This window comes from Elephas maximus, chromosome 2 (genome assembly GCF_024166365.1).
Source record: "Elephas maximus indicus isolate mEleMax1 chromosome 2, mEleMax1 primary haplotype, whole genome shotgun sequence".
Lineage (NCBI taxonomy): Eukaryota > Metazoa > Chordata > Mammalia > Proboscidea > Elephantidae > Elephas > Elephas maximus.
The window spans coordinates 54049970-54076008 of NC_064820.1; the positions used below are offsets into that span (position 1 = coordinate 54049970).

General features: G+C 43.7%; 1 protein-coding gene across 1 annotated transcript; it reads left to right on the plus strand.

Moving 5' to 3' along the window:
- The first annotated feature begins 2234 nt into the window (after positions 1-2234).
- Positions 2235-12193, plus strand: ISL1 (ISL LIM homeobox 1). Its single transcript, XM_049858007.1, has 6 exons — positions 2235-2262; positions 3082-3271; positions 5947-6206; positions 8093-8379; positions 9671-9838; positions 12077-12193. Exons 1-6 carry the CDS (start codon positions 2235-2237, stop codon positions 12191-12193), a joined length of 1050 nt encoding a protein of 349 aa, XP_049713964.1.
- The last annotated feature ends 13846 nt before the right edge of the window (positions 12194-26039 follow it).

A 26039-nucleotide genomic window follows, 5' to 3' on the forward strand; every position in this document is an offset into this window, starting at 1 on the left:
GGTGTTTAATTCCATGTTATAAAGGCGGCATGATGGGATATGATTGGTTAAAATCCTGTATTTACTTTTCTGCTTATAGTGGTATCTTTTTTTTTTTTTTCACTACAGTCAACTGGGTTATCTATACAGGAAACATGCCCATCTAGTGGGAAGACTTTTTCACGTTGTGATTATCAACATCAGCTTTGCAAAAGCAGCTTGACAAAAAGCTCCATGCATAAGATACCAAAGACTAGAAACTTAGACAAAACAAACTCAAAAGCAAATGATAAATTTATCAACCTATGTCTATACAGCTTTCAATTTCACATCAGCACTCTGAAATAACAATCAAAATGGAAGGGATGAGATTCAGTTAGAAATACCAAACAAGAGTTCTTGGGAAGCCCCAGCTAGGTCTTAGGGTAACTCATGCATCTTAGCTTCCCTTTGCTCTGCGGAGAGGCGTATCGGTTCAAATCAAACCACTGAGGCCGGCAGAGGGTTCAGAGCTCTTATCAAGGATTAGATCTGGCAAAAGATACAAAGAAAGGAGTTTCCTAACTCCTAAGGCTTTCTCGCGGCCACAAGATACCGAAGTTATTTAAGCATTCTATGGCTTGGGTTTGTGGGCCTTTTTAGATAAAACTGGCAGTCACGTTAGATAAGCGATAGCTATTTAGAAGCTTTGGGGGAGGTGTCGATGCACTTCTTGGCCTTCCTGTGACTTTGCCTTTGGGAGGCTGTAACGGATGATGGCAACATGTAAGAAAATTATTGGGAAAAAAAAAATTACCGGCCAGTTGCGGCGAACAATCTTCTCTCTCCAGGTAGTTCCCCGGGAGAAAATGATCAGATACCCACACCCGATTAAATGAAATACGCATTTGACTGTTCTCCTGTTGTAGACTCCTTACCTACTCACCTCCTTAAACTAAAGCACTTTTAAAAATCTATAACGAGAGACAAAGGCATTTGTCTAATTATCAAAACGCCACCGACTAATTGCTTAAAAACAGACGGCAGGCAGACTAGCAGAGAGAGGAATTGAACACGATATAATCGCTTCACAAACTTTAGACTATTGGAAGATCATTTCGCTCTTCGGCTTCGGGTTAGTGCACGGCCTAATTCTAAACTGAAAAGCAGACCAGCCGGATCGGAAGGAGAGAGAGGCAGTCCGCGGAGTTCACTTGAATTTACCTGTTTCCAACCTGATTCTCCGCTAAGGCAAGAAGCATCCCTTTCTCCCACCCCAGTTTTTGTAGATCTGAGGTCGGGGATGAGCTCGGGGTACTGGGACAGCAGTCTGCGAACAATTCCTTGGGGTGTAATCATCCCCATTCTCGGTTCTTCTTCCCTGAGCAGCTCCCCGCGCACCGCACGCAGCCAGTTCGGGAACTCACCCTCCCCGGCAGCCAAGCAGGGCCAGGGTCGGGGCTGTGCGTCAAAGCACGGGACCAAATCGAGCCGAACGGCCTGGTCCACGTCCCCCCTTTGCCTAGATCCCGGGAGGGGCCTCGTCAACAGGAAGACCTACCCACCAGGCACTCGCCACCGGAGGCAGAAAAGTGAGCCCTGCGCGCACCGCGGCTAGCCGGACTGCGGGGACCCCAGGAACGCAAGGCGGAGGAGCAGAGGGAGAGGAGGCGAGGGAGCAGGCGGTGCGGCCAGGAAGGAACGGGGTGAGGGGTGGCGGGGGCGGGAGGAAGAAAGGAAAAAAAGGTGAGGAAGGCCAAAAGCCCCAGCAGCCCGGCAGCTTGAGCTTCGGGGGAGAGCGGCCTGAGCCCGGAGCAAGTTGCCTCAGGAGCCCTAATCCTTTCCCTCGGGCTCGCAGAGCGGTCAGTGGCGCACGGCGGCGGCGAGGCTGAAATATGATAATCAGAACAGCTGCGCCCCGCGCCCGGCAGCCAATGGGCGAAGCGCTCGCCTGACGTCCCCGCGCGCTGCGTCAGACCAATGGCGATGGAGCTGAGTTGGAGCAGAGAAGTTTGAGTAAGAGATAAGGAAGAGAGGTGCCCGAGCCGCGCCGAGTCCGCCGCCGCCGCAGCGCCTCTGCTCCGCCAACTCCGCCGGCTTAAATTGGACTCCTTGATCCGCGAGGGCGCGGCGCAGCCGGGCAGCGGCTCTCTCAGCCTTGGCAACCCCAGGGGCCACTATTTCCCACTTAGCCACAGCTCCAGCCTCCTCTCTGTGGGCTGTTCACCAACAGTACAACCACCATTTCACTGTGGACATTACTCCCTCTTACAGATATGGGAGACATGGGAGATCCACCAAAAAGTAAGAGGCTATTTTACCTTGTGGGGCTCGGTGTGCTGTTCTGGTGCGGGGGTCTCTCTCAGGCACGGGTGCCAAGAGCTCTTCGGAGTTGCAGTTGTTGCCTGGAGAGAGAGAAAAGGTGGCTTTTTCTTGTTGCCGCCACGCCTGCATGCTTGCTGTCGGTTCCGATCTTCGGGAAAGTGATCGTACCTTGTGTTTGAATTCGCCTGTGCGCCCTCCAAAACCCTAACCTTCTGATGCTAAGTGGTGGTGTCCTCCTAGGGAATCCTGAGTTCTCGGAGAAGGTTATTATGTTGCAAAGGTCTGTCTGCACATACAATACCCGGAGATGCAAGTTAGCATTAGACTTGCAAAAGAGAACGAGTGACAACTGTATTGATGTCTGCTCTTGCTAACAATATCCAGTCCTATGTGCTATTTAAGAGCGTGCTTCATGGAAAATATAGACATCCCTGCGTTCACTTAACGCTTGTAGTCAAAACCTTTTCTTTGACTTGACTTATCCATAATCTTTCCGAATGATTATGGCAAAGAGGGAGGAGGGGGGAAAAGAAATACAAAATGAGCGGGTTTGATTGCGTGCTAGGCTTACAAATGTAGACTATTCAAATCGGCATTTTACATATATTCCACCTCCTTTTTAAAATGAGCTGAGGTTTTGATGGCACACTTCAATTACCATCCCAAAGTGCAATACTCTTTAAAAAAAAAGGGGGGGGACTCTCCCAGAGTACACCCTATAAGAGAACGACACTAAAAGTGTGTTTATCTCTGTAGGAAGTAAACGGTTAGTCAATCATGTATTTATTTTCATTTCAGAAAAACGTCTGATTTCCCTATGTGTTGGTTGCGGCAATCAAATTCACGATCAGTATATTCTGAGGGTTTCTCCGGATTTGGAATGGCATGCGGCATGTTTGAAATGTGCGGAGTGTAATCAGTATTTGGACGAGAGCTGTACGTGCTTTGTTAGGGATGGGAAAACCTACTGTAAAAGAGATTATATCAGGTACGCCATTTCTACTGCTTCCTTAATTTTGTGATATCCCTGTATCTCCCTCCCCATATTTATTGTTTAGTGTGGATTTGTTTTTTTTTGCAAAGTTTGCCTTAGTGGGGTCCAGAGTGCAAAAGTTACCCTGTGTGTTCCATAAGTTAAACTGTGCTCTTCATTTTACTTTTTAGAAAAAAAAAAAACAGTGGTTTTCATAAATTGTGTGGTAGTGAGGCTTGCTAAATTATTCTTAGAATGTGTGATACTCAAAGTGTTTTCCCCTTCCACCCTGCCTCTTGCAATTTCTTTTTAAAAGATGGGTAATTTCGGGTTTCTAAACTATGAAGAAAGGTCGGTTTTATTGTATAGTTAAGTGTTTTTATGTTTGCATTTTATTAGTAACTTACAAACTCTAGACGTGTCAGTGCTTTACATGAAATAGCTAGTAGAGGCATTGTCTCTTACTTTTCTGGTAACAACTCCTTCCTGGGAAATTAAAAAAAAAAAACAACCAAATATTCCCTACAAAAAGACCAGAAATTTAATCTTTTTAAATATTAACCCTTTGGTGACATCTGACTGTCTTTTCTTTCTTATCTTATCTGAGCTGATGAATTAGACGGAGCAGATCAAATTGCCCATCATCTGTCTGCGAACAATTGGTATATTTAGATAATTGAACAGCTTCCTTTCTCACATTAAAATCTGGTAACTGATAAAATGAGTGAATTGCCCATACTGACAAGGCTAAAAACCACATAGGAACTTTGTGTGTGTGTGTGTGTTTTGTTTTGTTTTTTAAATTTACTCTGCATCTAAACTCTGGGCTTGGTTAATCTCAAATTTTCTCTGACCTGTATATGTATGTCAGAAATTTCTTTCTCTCTCTTAGGAAGCCAGTGGAATTTCTTTTTAAAAAATTATTGGTTTTAATCACACAGAGAAGACATAGCAGCTTTGCTATTATTTATGATAAATGGTGGCAAAATATTATTTTTTAAAAAAATCTCCAGTGACTGTGAACAAATAATTGGCTTCGGTAAATCACAGGATTTATGTATCTGGGAACTGTATTAAGTTTAGTCAAGATTTAAATATGCAGTCACCATTTTCTCATGCTCACTTTGTATCCAGCCTTTTTACTTCTTATTTTAAAATCATGAAGTGGAAAGTATAGCCTTTTATAGACGAAATTGAGTAATGGGGGGGGTTAATACTTGGTGGAGAGGGGGAGATAGGAAGAGTGGGAGGAAGTAGGGGAGTTGGGGTACCTGGGGAAGGAGGGAGGGATTTTCTAAATTGTTGGGTTACAGGCAAAGTAAAGTCCTCATCCTATGAAATAGAAGATCTCACATGGGGGGGGGAGGAAAAACATTTGAATTTACCTTCTAACCTCTGACAAAGGAGCCAGTTTCACTGTTTACTTGATTGGTGTGTGAACTCAAGATTCTGGAGGGGGAGAGCTCACTTTGCATCTCCACAAGTATCTTTACTCCTGCAGAGAGAGTGCTTTGCTCACTTGCACACAGACTTGCAAGTGTCTAATTCTAGATACACACGTTTTAGGACACAGTCCCTTTTACCTTCTCTCCGCTCTTTTTCAAACTGTTTTGTTGTTTGAAATCCTGTAGTTGAAAGAGCAGAACACAGAGACCTGTTTAGTTTCCCAATGCCTTTTACCTGGGGGTGGGGGATCTTCCCCCCATCTCTTTCTCTCTCTCCCATTCTCTGTGTTTGCAGGAATACCTCCCTCTTCTGTTATTAGGGATAGACAGAGAGCAGCCAGGACAGTGCAGACTAGAGAGAACCTACAAGGGTTGTCCCTTGGTGAGGAAAGGTCAGCAGTGAGGAAGAACCTCAAGAAAGATCTTTTCATTTTTCAGGCTGGTCATGGCTTTCAAACAAACTGAAATAGAGGTAGATGCTCCAGCAACTTGGAAAAGATTAAAGGGGCCAAGGCAGATTTTTAACAACAGCAAACATAAATAAAAGGAAAAATGGAGAGGAAAGTTTCCATTAATATTGTTGCCTAGGAAAACTCCTTAGCTGGGGAAAAACCAGAATGTGCTTGTTTGGGAGAGGGGGACCTGGAAACACTCAGAGGTTTCATTTTCTGTTATTCTGCTTGCGCATTTTTGTGTTTGCAAACCGAGTGGGGTGACAATCCTACTCCCCAACGTCTCTTTTTTTTCCTTGGAAGAAGGACTTTTTGCTGCAGCTTCAGAGACATTTCTAGCAGCAGAAATTGGGAGACAGGGAGGGGAAAGTGTGGAGCCAGTAGCCGCGGAGACCCCTAGCCGCCTGCTAAGAGCTGCAAGGGCAACCCGGGAACCAGTCGCCAGAGCGGCGGCCCGGGTTTGAAATCCATCAATAAATTTTCTTTGTTTTGGGCAGGGCGTTTTGAACTAAGGGGTACCGTCTGAGACACAGAGGTTCATCTCAGCGAAGAGGTAGTAAAAGAAAGGGAGAGAAGGAGGAAGAAGGGGAAAAAGGTAGAGAAAGAGAAGCTGGATCACGTCCATTACTCCCCTCCTGCCCCCCATTTCCAGCTTGTCCGCCAGTGCTGTTTTCAGTGTCGCAAGACTTCACGGCCTGGGTCGCCAGCGACCTCGGGCCTAAGCAGTGCACGCCCGAAGTGACCCTTTCTCCTTTTGCTTCTCTCCCCGCTCTGGACCCGGCCCCCCGCGCAGGTTGTACGGGATCAAATGCGCTAAGTGCAGCATCGGCTTCAGCAAAAACGACTTCGTGATGCGCGCCCGCTCCAAGGTGTACCACATCGAGTGTTTCCGATGCGTGGCCTGCAGCCGCCAGCTCATTCCTGGGGACGAGTTCGCGCTGCGGGAGGACGGGCTCTTCTGCCGTGCGGACCACGACGTGGTAGAGAGGGCCAGCCTGGGCGCCGGTGACCCGCTCAGTCCCCTGCACCCCGCTCGGCCGCTGCAAATGGCAGGTACTCCTCGGCCCCGAGGGAGGCCTGGTGCAGGGAGGCGGGCGCCTGGCTAGGCCAGCACTGCCCTTGCTTCTCCACTGGCGGCTGCAGCAGCCCTGGTAGCCACAGGGCAGACTGGACGGCAGCGGCAGCGGCCAGCAGTTACATTGAAGCGCACTGTGTGCTGTCTGCACCGCGCTTGGCTCTCTTGCAGCAGGGTTCAATGCACTTATTGTCTTCCTTGACATCCCCAGTACACCTACACGTCTGTATGCCTATATATGGGTACACATGAATGTACACTTGTGCACACGTGTATGTACATGCCCAAACAATACTTCTAGTTCACCTTGGCCTCCAAAAAATGGCTTACTGAAAATGAGCTTCACCTCCCCGGCAGGTATTCTCGGTGCTGCTGCTACTTAATTAAAGGGGTGGAGCCCTGGGCCCCTGGAACTTCCTCCTTTAACCCAATGCAGGAAGCTTAGGTGGCCTTAAGTCATTTAGCCTCCCAAATCCTTTTTTGCTGAAACTGTTCCACACTCCAAAACATTTTTAAAATTTATTTTTATCCTTTTTGTAGGAGAACTGGGCTTGAAAAGAGAGTCTTAACTGCAGGCCACTACAGAGAGCTGTAATTTAAGACTGTCAACAAGCTAATCTGCAGTAATTGCCTTTTAAAGGGAGCCTGCCTTTTTAAGCCATTCGTTCTATGTGATTTGGTGAGAATTTCATCTTCAGGCCTGTCGCTGTAACTCTAAATGGACCTCTTGGTGTTGGCCTGGCGGTAGAAAATCCTAAATGGTGTAGTATTTGTACCTTACAGATGGGAGGGCCCTTTCCCCAATAAAAAAAAAAAAAAAAAAAAAAAAAAAAACAAAGGGAGTGGAAATTGAGCAAGCTCGGCCAGGTCTGAGGCCAGTAAGAAGGAGACAATGTTCCCACATCTGCCTTCTGGCATGAATAGATCTGCCCTGGGTGCAGTTTTAAAGTATCATTTCTCAGTAAACACGGAAGTGAGGAAAACACCCTCTCCCCCTCTGCTTATTGGCAGCTATAAGAATTTCATCCTGGGGGATTTGTGACCAGCTTGCACCAGGGCAGAGCCAGAGGTGGCAACTCCTGTCTTATACCGTCTATGTACAGCCCGTGCCCTGCTTGTGAGAAACACAGAGGAGGCAGAAATAGGAAGGTGGCGTGGAGGCAGACGCCGAACACTTCGCAGCAGTAGTTTGTCTGGAGTCTAAACAGCTCAACAGACTTTGTTTTCCTTTGCTTTGCATTAGCCCACCTCAGGAATATCTGCATAGATTTATTACTAAGAAAGACCAGGGACTGGAGAGATGGCCGAATTACCAAGTTTCACTAGCCCCTTGACAAGACTGCCCTCTGAGACTGAAGTTCAAGGCTTTGCGGTAGAATTGTCCTCCTTCCCGTTGCAGACGTCCCAGCTAGTGTAGTGGTTCTGGTTGACAATGGCATGTTGTGCCGTTTCCTTCCCTGGTACCCTCTGGGGCCTTCCTCGAAGAGAAGACTGCTGCGTCTGGAGGTGAGGGTACTCGGTGTAACCTAGGCCGCGTCTGGTATGAGGAAAAGCGGGAGGGAGGTGAAACAACGCTGAAAATGCCGCTGCTGCTGCTGTTTCTGCCTGGAACTGGGGGACAGGCGAGACGTGTGCCACTTCGCTGTGTTGACACAGGCAGGGCGGGGGCTGCGCCCCGGCCCTGGTTACTCAGCATTGACCTCTGCAGATTTGAGTGGGAGATTTTTATTTTCCCTTTCGTCCCCTTTCTCCCCTCTGCCGCCCCCTGCTTTGTCAGTGGAGGCTGCAAAGCACTCTCATTGTCCGGGCACTGCGGATGGCGGGCGGGTGGCCGACGGGTGTTCACGGCGCCTCTTGCCCACAGCCGAGCCCATCTCCGCGAGGCAGCCGGCCCTGCGGCCCCATGTCCACAAGCAGCCGGAGAAGACCACCCGCGTGCGGACTGTGCTGAACGAGAAGCAGTTGCACACCTTGCGGACCTGCTACGCAGCCAATCCCCGGCCCGACGCGCTCATGAAGGAGCAACTGGTGGAGATGACGGGCCTCAGCCCCCGCGTGATCCGGGTCTGGTTTCAAAACAAGCGCTGCAAGGACAAGAAGCGCAGCATCATGATGAAGCAGCTCCAGCAGCAGCAACCGAATGACAAAACTGTGAGTGGCCTTGGGGGCTGGGCCGATGGCGTGGGAGGACAGAGTCACAGCGGGAGAGGTGCCTGTGGCGCGAGCGCTGTTTTCGGTCCTGCTGTGGAGCGAGAGCCAGACCAGCGGCCTCCCACCCCCAGCCCACCCATTCCTCTGATAGGGAGATGCTACCAGCGTGCGAGCGGCCGGCGCAGGGCCAGGCAGGTCGCAGGCGACCCTGTGCAGTTGGGGCGGCTGCACCCTCCCTTACTCTCTCCCTGCCAGCCCTCGTGGGAGGGCTGGGCCCTTGTACCTGGCCTGCACCCCAGAACAGGAAGGACCGGTCATCCCCACAGCATCCAGGCCTGGCCCGACTTTTGCCAAAGTTCAGGTCGTCAGCCCCTGAGGCATCCATCGGAGAGGAAGGGAGGAACACACTTGGGTTTCAGTCTAGGTCCAGGGGTCCGTGGGTAGGGCACTCTGAGGACACGGAGACATGCCGCTCCACTTGGTGAGGTCTGTGGCTGCACCTCCAGGCCATCGAGGTCCCTGAAGGTGACCCTATGGCTCGAATAGGGCACACTCTGCCTGCAAAGTCAACCCTAGACTTTCATAGAAGCGTCAGGTCTCTCACACTATAATCCTAGGCCCACAGCAGCATCCACTTTTCAGGCTTCTTGGTTAAGTGAAGCTAAAGAGTTTCTTTTGCTTTTTACTGCTTCAGCCCTATTTTTAAATGTCATAAAGCTAGCTGTCATTAAACTTGGCAGACTGGCCTGGACTGGGCCAGGGCACTTTCTAAGTTGGTTAGTGCATAATAAGTACAACAGCAGCCAGACCCAAAAGCTGGGGAGGAGTGGGATCAGCTGGCAGTGTGGGCCTTGGAGGGGTGGGTTGGGGAGGGGGAGCTGCTTGGAGAAAATACTCAACAAGCTGAAACTGCCCAGGAAGCCACCAAGCCTAGCAGCTGAAGGGAGGCCCAGCCTGCCTCAGCTACTTCTGGGATGCCCTGGTGTGGGAAGGTGGAAGGGAGGAATTGGGATGAGCTGTCAGTGGAAGAAGACAGAAAAAAGTCCTAGTAAATTTGGTTTAATAAGGGCCAAGCAGACCTAATGGTCCAGCTCCCAGAAGCAGAAAAACAAAACATAATAAAACAAAACCGAACTCTAATTAATATCCATAGGTGCAGCAGGTTAACTGAGCCAATAGAGGCCACTATGTAGATAATACCTGAGTCTATTTGCTTAGGCTGTGCACACAATAGAGGGAGGGAGTTTGCTCATTAACATGTTGGACCTGGGTGGTGGGGTCCTGTTCACAGAATATCCAAGGGATGACAGGAACTCCCATGGTGGCTGCCAGTCCAGAAAGACACGATGGTGGCTTACAGGCTAACCCAGTGGAGGTGCAAAGTTACCAGCCACCTTGGAAAGTACTGAGTGACTTCGCCTTGCAGAGTGACATAGATCAGCCTGCTTTTCAGCAACTGGTAAGTGTCAGCTCCCAGACTGAGGAGGCTGAATTCCCATGGAAAGGAGACTCTGGTTTCACTGCCATAAAATGAAAGATTGGGGGTGTGGTGAAGAGAAGGGAACAGGGACAGATTACCCAATAAGCAAGGTACGCACCAGGTTACTTGTGCTTACTTCCTAATCTGTAGTGCACAATTTCACCTGTTCTTCACCACATCAAAGATCAAAGACATGGTGAAACCCATGTGAAATTCTGCACTACAAATTAGTAAGTAAATACAAGTAAGCCTGTGGATACACAAGCGAAATTGTGCACTACAGATTAGTAAGTAAACACAAGTAATCCTGTGCATACCTTGCTTACTAGTTAATCACCCCTGGAAAGGAAGCAGGTACAAGGGAAACAAACCTCTTATGAGTCTTTTCTATAAGACTGCATAATTGTACCATACAAAATGAATTTATTATCAGTCAGGCCTGCTTTGGGGGATTAACTTCAAGGTGCCTAACTAGATAAACATGCATGGAAAGGTGGACAGTGTTGCAAAATGGTGCATCTTAGACTTTTAGAGTAGAGGTCACCTTAGCATTTTGACCCACAATTAGTAAATTTACTCCCTCCTAGAAAAAAAATTTTTTTTTTTTTTTTTAGAGAATAGCTCCTAGAGAATGGCATATTTAAGGACTCAAATCAAGGTGATCGTAAGACATAATCAGTGTTATTCTCAAAAGGCAGCAAGCCCCTGTCTGGGTACAATTTTTAAATATATCTAGAAGGAGTTATTCAACTAGATGATAGTACTTCTTGTCACTATTATCCCTTTCTGGGAATATCTTAATCTAGAATATAGGACTGCTCAGGCACTGTTAAGTGTGTTCAGATATCATACACAGTGACATACTGCATGGCATGCCTAGCAGAAGGAGCGTGAGCCCAACCACTCAGAGATATGCTGTTTAATTTGTGAAAATCTGTCCCAGTGTTCTGCCTTAGACATTTACAGAAAACTAAACTACCTTTTACCTAAGAAAGGCTTAAATGCTCAAGATAAATAAAAATATTAAATACACATTCTTTATAATACGGTATACATATACTGTACACATGAATTTTTTTTTCTTAAAAAGTAAACAGCCCTACAGTATCCTGTTCTATAAAACCTGAAGATCTTTCCTAAAAACTCGCTACTTCCTTTGGCAATAAAGCTTTAGAGAAGAGATGGAGTTTAGCTTTTCACATTCTCTCAGTGGCAGTAGTTAGATAATTGGCTAGGGGTGAGTGGGTAGAAGGTCTCGGCCTCAGGTTTAAGTTTATAAGTGGAAAAGTCTAGAGGCTAGGCAGATTTGAGAAGTCCATTGACTTCACAATGGAAAAATTGTTAAATAGGGTTTTAAAAAAAAGAAGGTAGAACCTGGGATGAGGAAATAAAACTATGTGTTTTATTTTAAAGTCAGGTCAGTCTGAAGTTATTTGAGTAAAACCTGGATTAGAGAAGGAAGGGGAAGGGAGGGCTCAATAGGCATGTGCTTGCATCTTCTGAAACTTTAGGGTCAGATGAGAGCAGTGGAGAAGTTGTGGAACACAGCAAGGGAGGTTTACAGCAGCGGTGCTTTTTTGCTTAAAAGAGAGAGCCAGATATTTTAATGCGATGATGTTATAATATATGGGTCTCTTCTCGGAAGGAAGAGCCTGATTTAAAGAGAGAGAGAGAAAGAGAAAGGCCAAGAGGCAGCAGGACCAACAACAAAGAAGAAAGCCCACGCTGTGAACCCTCTGAGGAGTTAATCACTGTTCTGTGGAGCCTCCTCTGACTTGCCCATCACAGGATCTGAGGATCTAAGCTCTGCATTATGGATTTTCCAACTCAGGAAGAGAGCTTTGATGCCTAGAGACTGAGAACTGGCCTGCTCCCCAGGCAACATGTAACCGGCAGGATAATTTTATTTCAAGCATGCATGGTACAGTTGTGGTGCCATTTTATAGTGGGATCTTAAATAATTTAATGCAACATAATGTTGGGAATTCAGTTTGAGTAAAACAGAGATCTCTTAGAAGATGGGGAAGTGAGAAGATTTCTCCTCAAGTTTTTCCCGCTCATAGGCTTTAATTAAGACTGTTAAAATTCACTTAGCTATGTGAATCAATGTCTATCTACACAAACAGACTCACACACAGAAACACATATAACAAGTTTATAATCCTTTCCTGTACACAATCACAGCCTCCTTTACTCATCTCTCAACCTTCCATGCAGGTCAATTTTTCAGAAGGAGGACCGGGCTCTAATTCCACTGGCAGTGAAGTGGCGTCGATGTCCTCTCAGCTCCCAGATACACCTAACAGCATGGTAGCCAGTCCTATTGAGGCATGAGGAACATTCATTTATATGTATTTTTTCCCTGTTGGAGAAAATGGGAAATTCTAATGCTGAACTCCGAAACAAAGTATTTAATGACCCTGTCAGTGAAAACTGATTCCAGAAATGAATGGTCCACGAAATGCACGAAGTCCGTTTTGATGACAAGGTGATATGGTAGCAACACTGTGAAGACAATCATGGGATTTTACTAGAATTAAAACAAACAACAAACAAAACCCAACACCCAACATATGCTATCCAGTGACCTTAGGAGTACTGAAAAAAACAAAGACGTTTTTAAAACGTAGAGGATTTATATTCAAGGATCTCAGAAAAAAAAAAAAGCATTTTCATTTCACTGCACATCTAGAGAAGAGCAGAAATAGAGATTTTTCTAGTCCATCCTAATCCGAATGGTGCTGTTTCTATATTGGCCATTGCCTTGCAAAACAGGAGCTCCAGCAAATGAGCAGGAAGAGAGACTTGGCCTCCTTGGCTGAAAAGAGTCTTTTCAAGAAGGTGGAGCTACATTGGTTTGCGATGTTTTTAGTTGACTTTAACAAGGGGTTAATTGAAATCCTGGGTCTCTTAGCATGTCCTGTAGCTGGTTTCTTTTTATTTTTGACCCTCTCCCTCCTCTTTTTTTTTTTTGAGATCCGTCCTCTATCAAGAAGTCTGAAGCGACTTTAAAGGTTTTTGAATTCAGATTTAAAAACCAATTTATAAAGCATTGCAACAAGGTTACCTCTATTTTGCCACAAGCGTCTCGGGATTGTGTTTGACTTGTGTCTGTCCAAGAACTTTTCCCCCAAAGATGTGTATAGTTATTGGTTAAAATGACTGTTTTCTCTCTGGAAATAAAGAGGAAAAAAAAGGAAACTTTTTTTTTTGTTTGCTCTTGCATTGCAAAAATTATAAAGTAATTTATTATTTATTGTCGGAAGACTTGCCACTTTTCATGTCATTTGACATTATTTTTTGTTTGCCGAAGTAAAAAAAAAAAAAAAAGATAAAGGTTGTACCGTGGTCTTTGAATTATATGTCTAATTATATGTGTTTTGTCTTTTTTCTTAAATATTATGTGAAATCAAAGCGCCATATGTAGAATTATATCTTCAGGAGTATTTCACTAATAAACGTTTGGCCTAGATAAATAAATCAGTGCAATGATCCAGGGTCCCTCTTTTATATGTTTACAAGTAAGCTGTTAAAATGTCCGAAATTAAGAATTGCATGTGAATTGGGGGGCAAACTGACCTACAGTAGGTGTAATACTTTATCGCAAGTAGATAAGGTTCACCTTGCAATTTTGAGTTTCATTAGTTGGATCAAAGCTTGTTGGAAGCCCTTAGCACTAAGTCGTGATAATGTTACCTTTTTTTTTTTTTTTTAATGAGATCCTATCCTCTGGTCTTCTGCCTTTCTTTCCCCCGTCTCTTTTCTTACCCTGTCCTATTCCCTTCCCCCACCCAAATAGGAAGAGGGACCTGCTTAGAATGGGTTTTGATTCTGAGTCACTATTTCATTTTCTTAGAGTGAGTGCTTTATACCAAAGTCCCCTGTTCAGGATTGTCGAAGTGACCTGTATTTTAAGTATAAGCTCTTGCTAAAAGAGAGGCTTTCTGCCCAGCCCGCGAGGTATCACCATTATTTACCAGTGGCGGTTTTGAGCCTATGGAGAAATGCTGCGGGCCTTGCGCAGGACGCACTGGCGTAGAGAGAGGGTTTCTCAGCGATTCCTGAGCCAGTACGTGTTTTCTTGGCTCTTCCTCCCGCCCCCATCTTGTTCCTACGCCATTCCCTCCCCATTTTCCCTTCTCCCACAACTCTTAATTCCAAAAGCTTTGAGAAGGGCGACTGGCTAGGGCGGAGAAACCCGGGGTGTGCTGGATAGGGAAACCGCCTTTTTGGGGGGAGTAGGAGGCGGATTTGTGTGCTTTGCAGGCCCCCATCGGGGGACTCAGTTACGTGGACGTGGTCTCTGGACAGACCCTTTTAGCAATAGTTCATGTACGAGAACCAGAACCCAGGGATGCTCGAGATAAATTCCCATGTTGCTGCCCAACTTTAGGCTTCTTTGTGCTCCTCGGTTTTCCGGGCGTAGAGTTAGGACTTAGGGCTACACAACTGTCCCCTTCTCCCTTTCCCCCACCCCCAGGATTCTTTGGAAACTGGGCTCATTTGTATGCGTGAGTGTAATGCCGTTTTAAATATCTGACAACTCTTAATAAATACTAAAGCTAACATACCCTAATCGTGTGTCTTGTGGCGCTACCCCATCGGATCCCTGTCAGGGAGCAGCGCGGCCTCCCGCGGCGGGGTGGGGGGGACGGGGCTGGAGACGGGGCGAGGCCCGCGGCCCCCCAGCTCTCCTGTCGATTTCACCCGCTCCAAACCTGCTGCAAACCGGGAAGCGAGCCTCAATTAGCCTTTTGTTTGGCATCGTTCTACATAACGGGTTAATTACAGGCTCTAACGTGGGGGCAGAGAGAAAACAAACTTTGTATTGAAAATGTTACAGTGCATTAGACATGCCCGCTGATTACTTTGATTGTTGTGTCTAATTCTTGACAGAGGGGTAATAATTTGGCCGGCAGTAATAATGGATTGTAGTCATCTGAGAAAAACAAGAGTTATGTCTTAACTCACACGGATCTTCTCCGGGAGAGGGCCTCCCCCCCCCCCCCCCCCCCCGCCACCTTCCCAATGCCTCTTCTCTAATCTCTTGCTACCGGACTTGACTCTTTGAGATTCCGGTTCACTCTTTCTATTGGCCTGCCTTTTCAGTCTTCCTTTTTCCTCACCACAGTACCTAGAAGGACTAACTGATAAGTATGTGTACGGATGGCGGGTCCATCCTATTGGTGTTATGCCTGCAAACATTGTTGCCGATGGTCCAATCCAAGTGTGGAACCCATTGAACCCTTCCCCAGCCATAGCCTCTGGTAGACCCTTTTGAGAAACTTACACCGTAGATATGGGGGCAAGGGGGTGGGGGACTTAGGGTTTGAATGTAATAGAGAGACTTAAGTGAAGCATACATCTTTGTGATGCTTTTTCATCTTGTCATTTAGTTTTTAAGATTAGGTGTGTGTATGTGTGTGTTCGTGTTGGATGTTTTACATATATAGATGTCAGCCTATTCTGAAGTTCACAGCTTGAATTTAAGTACAGTAATTTGGCGATTTTTAGAATTTGGGGAGGGGGTGATGAGTGATTTAGTTTCACTTGCTAGATTCAAGATATTTGTTGCCTGATGGCTGAGAATGGATTGATGGGTGGATAGCGTTCTAGTTCTTGTATTATTCATAGGAAAGGTGTGTCTTCTCCTTCTAGGCTCCTCATCATGTGCTCTAAAATGTGTTTCTGAAATGCCTTCTTGTTTGCAAACCATCTCTTGCCCACACTCTCCTTTTCCCTGCACACCTTTGGAGACCAAGTTTTGAGCTCCGCTCTTCTAATGAAATTCCTCCTGTTTGCTATTATCTTTGATCCTTCCCTTATTACTCTGAATTCTCCTTCTGGACATTATGACTCATTTCCTCTAGCTTCTGCAAGCTAAAATTTAATGCAACTAAAGACCTCTAGGATGCTCCCCTTAAATCAGGGAATCCATATCAATATCTGCACTCTTACAGACAGGATTTTTTCCCCCCTATTGTTTCAGAGCAATGACATTTTCTATTTTGGTCTGCTGTTCCTCTGTTTCCTTTTCATCAAAGCAACCTGGTTTTTCACGGATTCAAAAGAGTCCTAAGTTAGAATCATAGTTGAAGACTTTTTTTTATTCTCCATTGAAATAACATTTCTGGTTATTTGGAATTCTTTGTGGATGTGTGTCCACACTTGCCCATTAGGAAGTTTTTTCGAGTTCACAATTAAAGGGATGACTTTGGGATGCTCTGTTGCTATTCACCCGGATCAACGTGTTACATACACCGTTGACCTCTTTTCTAGTCTATTTTAGCCTTTTGAATACCAGCCAAAAAGACAATGTGCTTTCAAGGTACCTAGACCTACTTTGTATTTCCCTAGCACCTTGGCTTTTTAAGCTATAGGATCGATCTCACTGAAATATAACTCCTTTAAGTCCCATGTGGATTTACTTAGCCTTTTCTTTTTTTCTCATAAAAGAAGCAAAAAGTTTAAAATCTGGGTTCAAACCAAAAGAAGAACTAAGTTTAGATGGAACCCAGCCAGTTTGTACATTTAATCTCACCCCTAATGTAAGTAAACTAAGCAGAAAGGACTTGATTTTCTTATTTGTAAAGTTGACTTCAGTCAACTTTGTAAAGGAGATTTAGAATCCAAATTATGCTTGAGTTCTATTCATTAAGAACTATTTACCTTCTTTCTGCTAATCAACAATTAAAGATTACATCACACCAAGGCAAGGCAAGTTTTCTTTGGGGGCTGGAAGAAAAAGTGAAGGGATTGTTTTTCTGCCTTTATTTAAAATGCATTACTTTCTAAAGTGGTCCAAAATCTTAATATTTAAAATAATAACAAGTAACTTGTATAGTGGGAGTTGGCGATTTTTAACTAAAACGCGAGAAGTTAATTCAGGACGCTGGCAGTCGAGCCTGTTTACTGATCTTTTCTGATTGTTGTTTTCTTGATAACAGAGCAAGCCACTGAATGGCTGTTTGAGCCCAGGCGCCACAAACATAAACTTCACAGCTTACAATGTCCCAAGTCGTGATGGAGGATCTCTCCACACCTCCCAGAGACTTCTGAAGTGTAGACAGAGAAGTTGGTTCACAGGGAGCAAAGGAGGGGGAGGGGCGGGAGGGAAGGCTTCTTAGTGTTTGCTTTGAGTATTGTTACTATCACATCCTTTAATTTTTTTTTTTTGACGCTTAAGCTGTTGGCTCCGAGAAGCCAGTCTCTGTGCCTTGGAGAAGCAAGTCTCTCCCCGGAAAACTGCACCTGAGACTACTTGTTTCTCACTTTAAAAAAAAAAATTATTTTGCAAATCTTTCTGCTTAATTACCTCTCTGCAAAAGCGCTCAGCATTTATAAGAAAAGTTCTAAAAAGAAAATAATATCTTCCCCCAGAAGGGGACGCCCAGATTTGGGGAAAAGATGTGGGATAAGATTGCTTTTTGCCAGGTGCGGAGAAAAGGCACAGCGTCCCGCCCTTTGGGGAACTCTATGGGAGATTCCGCTAAGCCCGAGAGCTGCTCATCCTCTCCTGGGATCCTCTTTCCTTTCCATCCGTCAAAAGTGCGTGTCCATTTCGGTGTGTTGTTATTTGTGGATTTGATTGAGTTGGCTACTTACTTGTTTTGCCTATCTTCCCAAGTACTTCTCTGTCCCCCACCCCCAACCCTGTGCGTTTCCCTTCTCCAGAGGACTGGGAGAGCAGCGCTGCTCTGCAATCGGGTGGGGAGGGGGTTGGTGAATGGGAGCCTGGACACTGGTCTAACCAGCCCCGCTACTCCCGCAGGCAAGTTAGCCCTTGATCCCTTAAAGGAGGGACAATCGTCGTGGATCCGAGAGGGAAAAAGGGTGTTGCTGGGCCCTTCTCTTTCAGGACTTGATCAGGTTGGCAGATCTGGAGGGCTAATCCAAACAAGGCGCTTGACTTGTGAGGTCGCGAGTCTAGACAGAGCTGGTGACTCGGCGGCTTCTTATCTTTCCCTGGGATCAGCCGAAGAGACGCTCCCCGGCCCGCTGCGCTCTGCTCGCCGGGGCCCGGAGCCACCGCACTGTCCAGACGGCACAACAAACAGAGCACCTGAGGCTTTACAGCTTGCTTTATTGTTTAATGGGGAATGCTGCAAAACATTCATTTGTCTTCCCGGCCCTGCGACCCGACGGATTTGCGCCCCGGCCACCGAGCTGGGTGGGGTGTGTGCTAGCGCCGGGCTGTCCCAGCCGGCCACACGGGACAGAGTGCAGGAAAGTCCGTGCTGGCCCGGCGCATGTGGGCGCGCACGGCTCCTCTCCCCTGGCCAGGGCCTGCGGGGACCGCGCTGTGGCCCTTTTCTTTATTCCGAGCCCTGGAGGCGGAGGAGGTGGAGGAACTGTGGGAGAAAGCGTGGGGCGAGGTGTCTGGGACTAATCCAGTGTCTCTTCTAGCTGCCTGGAAATGACAGTTCTGCGCTAAAGCCACTTATGGTTTGCGGGGTCAGTGGGCTCTGACTCAAGGGCGATCAATAAAAACATTTAGTTCAGTAATAAGCTGCGTTTTTTCGAATGTACCGAGAAAAAGATGCGTCACCATCTGGGACAGGGTGTCCCTGCGCGGCCGAGCGCCCTTTCTTTCCCCGTGAGCACAAACAAGTGGCGTGACTTTCCAGTGTTTCGTGACCACTTCACTGGGCAAACCATGGGGGGCTTGACCCTCCCTAGCTGGCTTCCACCACAGAGAGGCTGGCACTTCCATCCGCTTGAAGGCATGAGGACCACTGCAGTGCCCTTTTTTTGGAGTAATAGCCAAACTTAGGCATTTGTATTAAAAATTAATTTATGGCTCACATTTCAAATTAATTAAGGTGACTGTAATTCTGATCCCTACGGAAGTTTTTTTTCCCCCCTTGTTTCAAAAAATGGGGAGGGGTTCCTAGTTACACCTTTTTGCTCACTATTCTAGTTTGCAAATATTATGTGTGTGTGTCATGGCATAGAACAGATAATACAGCCTTTGTTTGAAAACTACCCATAAACGTAGGTGAGGGTAATTTAGTTACGTGCTTAACCGTGGTGTTAACACAAACACCGCAATCTCCCAGGTTTGGGGACACTACAAAGCCACATCTCCGTGCTTTTCCTTGCCTGTCCTCAGCAACACAACTGTGTATGTGTGTATTATGATAAAAACAAAACAAAATAAGATCCAAGTTTCATGAAATCACATTAATTTCTGTAGGGAGACTTTTTCCCCCCTCGGAAAAGAATCCTTAACAGTAGTAGTTCAGTCACCGACTTTTCTTTTTCTCATGGATAAGAGTTACTGTTTATTTTGACTTGTCACAAATACAATGTGTTGTTTGAAACTTGTTAAACTTAGCAGGTATATAGAGATAATACTAGACAGGCCACCGAATGGGATAAAGTAAAATATGGTGGGAATTAACTTTTAAGGGCTATGAAGGATTTTACCTTTTTCCCAGTAGCTTTTTACTTAATATTTCTTCAAAATGCTGTTTTTTCCCCACAGTTTTATAATATAAAACAGTAGACTAGTTGTTTAATATACACTGAGGATATAATTCACAAAATGTTACTTGATGCAGGCTCTACTCTGCAGTTACTTTGATAATTTAAATTCTTTACATTCTCAATTTTTAAAAAGTTCTCACGCATTAAAAAAATTTGGCTACTGTTGTGTAAAAACATGTTTTGTCCTAAAAATTCCAACAATTACTTATTAGAACAAGTGTCAATTTGTTTTTCATTATAAAGAGGAGGCTCACTTTAAAAATAGGTTTAGGAAAAGAAAAGCTGATCTAATTTTTTGGCAAAAAGGAGGACATTTTTTAAAATATGAGTTAGATTTATAAAAAGCACATACGTGCTTTGAAACAGTGTATTTTAAGTAATAGAAGAAATACTTATAGGCCCAAATAGTGAGAAACTAATTTTAAATGCACAGAATATAACTGATAGTTATGTAAAATTTTATATCAGTAATCCAAGACTTTTTGTTATGTGAGATCAGTTCTCAAAAAAGAAATACTTGAAATAAAAATAGCCAGTGACTTCATTTGTAAAATGTAATTCTTTACTTTCACAAACAATGAATACCTGATACCTAAAAAAGATTAGAAGTGGAAAATATGAATTAGCAGCTTCTGGAAAATGAAACTGTTTAGTCCATCGTCTGAAATAATTCATTTACTTTCTTCTGTAATATATGGAAATATTTTGGACTTTACTACTTGGAATTGTTTTAGTATCAAAGTACATGTCAAATTTTTAAGACTAAGATGTATCCTTGAAGTATTTACAACTTCAAAGGTACTGTTACTCTTGCATTTTTTGTGTGGCCACATTTCTACCTATTTACCAAGGGCTGAGCACTTGAATGAAGGATGGTTGTTGTTGATATGCTGTTAGGTGCCACCAAGTCAGTTCCAACTCACAGCGACCCTATGTACAACAGAATGAAACACTACTCAAGCCCGGTGCTATCCTCACAACCGGTGCTATGCTTGAGCCCATTGTTGAGCCACTGTGTCAACCCATTTCTTTGAGGGTCTTCCTTTTTTTTCGCTGACCCTTTACCAAGCATGATGTCCTTCTCCAGGGACAGGACCCTGCTGATAACATGTCCAAAGTCCATAAGATGAATTCTTGCCATCCTCCCTTCTAAGGAGTATTCTGTTGGACCTCTTTCAAGACAAATGTGTTCCTTCCTCTGGCAGTCCATGGTATATTCAATATTCTTCGCCAACACTGTAATTCAACTGCATCAATTCTTTGGTCTTCCTTATTCATTGTCCTATTTTCCCATGCATATAAGGTGATTAAAAACGCCATGGCTTGGATCAGGCACACCTTAGTCCTTAAAGTGACATCTTTGCTTTTTAATACTTTAAAGAGGTCATTTGCAGCGTATTTGCCTGATGCAATACATTCTTTGATTTCTTGGCTGCTGCTTCCATGGGTGTTGACTGTGGATCCAAGTAATACGAAATCCTTGACCATTTCAATATTTTCTCCATTTATCATGATGGTGCTATTGGTCTAGTTGTGAGGATTTTTGTTTTATGTTGAGATGTAATCCATACAGCTACGTGTAGCCTTCGACCTTCATCAGTAAGTGCTTCAAGTCCTCTTAGATTTCAGCAAGCAAGGTTGTGTCATTTGCATATTGCAGGTTGTTAATGAGTCTTCCTCCAATCCTGATGCCCCATTCCTTTTCATATAGTACAGTTTCTCAGATTATTGGCTCAGCATACAGGTTGAATAATATGGTGGAAGGATACAATGATGATGCACACCTTTCCTGATTTTAAACCAGAAGAATGGTATATTGCCAAAAAAACTCACCTTTGACGTCCATTATTCCATCAGTATGGACTCATAAGTCTCATTAATGCTAATGGAAAATGTCCTTGCTTGTCGTGTATTTAAAAAAAGGCGGGGGAGGCGGGGGGGCGGGGTTGGAGATATTTCACCCAGCAATATCTTTGTAACAGGTGTGTTAGGGCTAGCTAAAACTACCTAACAACTAATTTGGTCACATCTAGAGCCAGTCTCATAGGTGAAAATTAGCACATGGAATGGTAGGATTGGAAATTACTTAAAGATAAATGCGTTATATGGAAGAAGAAGAAGAAAAAAAAAAAGCCTGAAAATATTTTTCCCCACCTTTTAGAATTTTAGAAGTAACCCCTTATTTAATGGAAATATTCCTGCCAGGCAAATGGTATAGCTTCCCTACCATTGACAAATAAGACCAAAGCTTAAAAACCCCAAAGCCAAAGCTTGCTAGATATGAATTTTATGTATTTGCTTTCTATATAGGGAGTTGTTTCTGTTAAATTATTTACTATAATTTGAATGATGCCTTGTTTGTTTTCATTTTGTAGTGATGATGAATTATATGGACTCATTCTGTTGGATAAATATATGCATTTGGGATATGTACTATGGTGCCTTTTGGGTGGCGGAAACCCGGGTGGTACCGTGGTTAAGAGCTGGGCTGCTAACCAAAAAGTCGGCAGTTTGAATCAAATCCACCAGGTGCTCTTTGGAAACCCTATGGGGCAGTTCTACTCTGTCCTATAGGATTGCTTTGAGTCGGAATCAACTTGACTGCAACAGGTTTGGTGTTTTAGTTTTTTTGGCCGGGGCAGAGAGTTTTCTCCAGGGCAAAGCTAAGTGGTTGGTAATAGAACAGAATCTGTGAACATTACAGAATTGCGTGATAGTCCAAGAGTATAAATAATGAACATGAATGTTGCTTTCGTTATTCAAGTTAAAATCTTCTAGAATAACTATACCAAACCACCCAACCCACTGCCATCGGGTCTATTCCAAGTACTCTAAGACAGAGTAGAAGTTTCACATAGGGTTTCCAAGGCTATAAATCTTTACAAAAGCAGACTGCCACATCTTTCTCCCTCAGAGTGGCTGGCTCGTGGGTTCAAAACACTGACCTTTTTAGTCAATAGCTGTGAGCTTTAACCACTGCACCACTAGGGCTCAGACTAAGGATATTATAAGTCTTTTTTAGAGGGAATATCAAGAAAGGAGTCAGCTTCTGGAGCCAGAGGTGCACAGTGGTTGTTTCTGCCATGATATGACACTTTTCTCTATGTAAAGCACTTTACAGTCATTAGTTATGCATGAGAGCTGGCAGAGCCCGTTTTCCTAATGACCTCTATACCTATTTCTCAGCACAATTCTCAGTTCCCTTGCCTTCCCTTCATATGTGCAAGAGCAGAACATCAAAGGAGCAATCACTTTTCCATGGTTACTTCAGTGAGGACTATGTTAGATCAGAGAATGGAAACTATTTTATGGATATTTTTCCGTGATGTCCATTCTCTTTACTTTCAGGAATTGAGGGAAGATGCTGAGAGCTAAAAGGGTGGGGATTTGCAATACACTATAACAAAACTATAATTTATCTCCTTAAAGCAGTGGCCCTCAAACATTTAGATTTTAGGACTCCTTTATACTTTTTGATATTATTGAGGGCCTCAAAAATCTTTTGTTTATATGAGTAATATCTGATAATTTTGAGATATTTATTCATTGAAAATGGATGATCTTGAAATATTTATTCATTCAAAACAGATAATTTTGAAATAGTTATTAATTTCACTTTAATACTATGTATTAATATACATATCACTAAAAAAATTACTATAGTTTTCAAAACAAAAAATTAGTGGGAGAAGTGGCATTTTTAAAAATTTTTGCAAATCTTTTTACTGTCTGGCTTAATAGAAAACAGTTAAATTTTCATTTCTTCTTCTTTACTCAATCCGTGGTGATACCACAGATTATGTAGCCTCTGGAAAATCCATGCTCACTTGTGAGAATAAAAGTAAAAAGGCAAATAACATCTTAGTATTATTATAAAAAAGAGCTTTAACCTCACAGATCCCTAAAAGCCCAAAAATTCTGGGTACCCAGAGTATGTATTGAGAATGGCTACCTTAAAAAACAGACTTAAAAAAAGAAAACTATTCCCAGTGCCATCGAGTCCGATTCTGACTCATAGCGACCCTATAGGACAGAGTAGAACTGCCCCATAGAGTTTCCAGGGAGCGCCTGGTGGACTTGAACTGCTGACCCTTTGGTTAGCAGCTGTAGCACTTAACCACTATTATAGGGATACTATTACTCAAGAGAATATGGTTGCTTATATTAATGCTCTAGTGACTCAGGTTTATTTTTAAGTCAAGTCCAGATCATAGTTTTTCAACTCCATCATCTAAACACTGATCTAAATGCCCCTTGTATCTCAGGCACTGAAGAAAAAGATGTTATGATATTATCTAACTGAAATTTTAGGGCTCATTTCTAAGAACCTATAGGAGGATAGATGCTGAATGTTGACTAATCCAAACCCATTGCCATCGAATTGGTTCCGACTCATAGCGACCCCACAGGACTTCACATAGGTGGGAATTCATAGTCATGGCATTGTGAGACAAGGAATTAAAAGTGACAGTTGTAATTCAGAAAAGTCATTTGGGTTTTGGAATGAGATAGGCTGGTAAGATGAAAGACTGAGGGTTAAGACAATAAGTCAAATATCGTAAGGACTCAGACAGGGGATGAGACTTTATATTTGGCATGAAAAGAAAGGAAGGGATGGGTCTGAGAGATATTCTGAAAAATGGACAGGTGTGGAGGAGACAGGTAGTTGTCCATCAGAATTTGGTTTCCCCTTCTTCATAGATCTATGAATAGGCTGCATATCCTAGGCTCCCTTGCAACTGCATGTGGCCACATGACTATGTCCTTGCTAATGGAATCTGAGCAAAATCACTGTGGGTTATTTTAGACTTAGATCTTGGAATAATGAGAGTGGTTCTCTCTTGCTCTCTTTTTCCTTCCAATTTTCTGAAATTCATGAAAGTCCAGCTTTAACCAGCAGATGATGACAATGCTCTGGGGGTATGGTGGAGCCAGGGATATAGTTGGAGCTAACCAGTATCCTAAATGACCTTGCGGAATGGAGTTGCCAACTGACCTGAAATGTTCACCTCTCTCTGTGAGAAATACATTTTTATCTTCTTCAAGCCACTGAGCTGTTGTGGGGCCTTTTTATTACATCAACCTAGTCTTACCTTAGTATAACTGAATATCAGCTATAGCACTGAGGTAAGAAGTCATGGATGGTTCTAAGATTCTGAGTCTGGATGATAGATTCTGAATGAATCATGCAATAAATCCACTCAATCACTCATTCATTCATATATTTAAATATTTATCTTGTACTTACTAGATACCATGCATTCTCTGTTCCCCTGGCCCCCCAAGAATGATGGGGATTTAATTTTTTCCCCTCTCATCTCTAATTTTGAGATTATGTTAAAATACATAGAGCAATAAAATGAAGGCACTGTCACAATCAGAAAGATATTAGTTATCCCAGTGTTCATGAATACTATGTGGTAACTATTATAACAGTGAGCAAAACAAAGTTATTGCCTTCATGGAGCTTACATTTTTTTGTGATGGATTCAAATGATACACAAGTAAGTGCATACTATAATAAAAGGAATAATAGCTGCTATGAAGAAAAAGCAGATAGAGACTTTGAGATAGTGATCAAAGAAGGCTTCTCTGAGGCGGTGACTTTTGAACAGGTGAACATTCTTAGAAGGGAAAGTGAAATATATATGTATTACATCACTTCTTATTGAAATTATATATTTGGGTTTTGATGTGCCCTTGATGTATTTAGGGCTGTACAGAGATAACGGAGTCTGTGTTAGAGAGAGTTAGAGAGTATTTATTTACAATACTTAGTGGAAAATGGAGAAAAACCTAGAAAGAATCTGGGCAGAATGGAAAAAGCAGGACATGAGAAATATAGCAATCGTTAAAGACACGTTTGAAAGAAAACTGACAGGAAAGGTGTAAGGAGAAAAGAGAGACATATAAATGTAAAAAATAAATGAAGAGATCAGGAAGGTGATGGGGAAAAATAAAAGACAATAGAAACGTCTCAGGAACTGAAGCCAGAAGTCTTCAAAGGGGCAGGTATGAAAAGCTGTGTCCTGTACATCAGAAAGATCAAGGAAGATAAGGACTGAGAAAATGCCTTTGAACTTGGCTGAATGGAGGTCATTGGATACCATAAAGAGGCAAAGATGGAAGCCAGGTTTAGGAGGGGTATTAGGGTAGAAATATTTTAAATATAGTTCATCTAACTCTTCACCATTGTTATTGGACATTTATTGAGTGCAGTGATTCTATAGGGCTCTGCTCTGATAACTAACGTATTTGCTGAGTCTAGTTACCAGGTTTGTGAAGAATGACTGAAGAGGAACCACAGGCTGGTACTTCTGTTATCCTGTTTATATGGGCTCTAGAGGACAGAACTTCCTAAAACGTTTTTAACCCTTTTGGCTGTCTGGCTTTGTGGAATTCAAGAAGACTCAGAAGGTTCCACAATCTAAACAGACAAACCAATTACATGTTAAACTCCTAGAGGCTGGAACTAAGCTGTCAAAAGTGAGGATGGAGAGGTAATTATGCAGTGATTTTAAGTGTCTAAATTTTTTTTTTTATTTTTAACCAAGGATTAGGGGGAAAAGTCCTACTGGAGTCTTTTAAAACTCTTTGAGAGGCTAGCAATTTGCTTAGTTTTATTCATGGTAGGTTAAAATGTGTGATGTTTCATCAAAAGGTAATATTCCTTGGACTGTAAATTAATATA

Coding starts and splice junctions, on each gene's coding strand:
- ISL1 (XM_049858007.1), top strand. CDS start 2,235: ATGGGAGACATGGGAGATCCACCAAAAA. Junction 3,272..5,946: donor TGTAAAAGAGATTATATCAG/GTACGCCATTTC, acceptor CCCCCCGCGCAG/GTTGTACGGGATCAAATGCG. Junction 9,839..12,076: donor AGCCTGCTTTTCAGCAACTG/GTAAGTGTCAGC, acceptor CCTTCCATGCAG/GTCAATTTTTCAGAAGGAGG.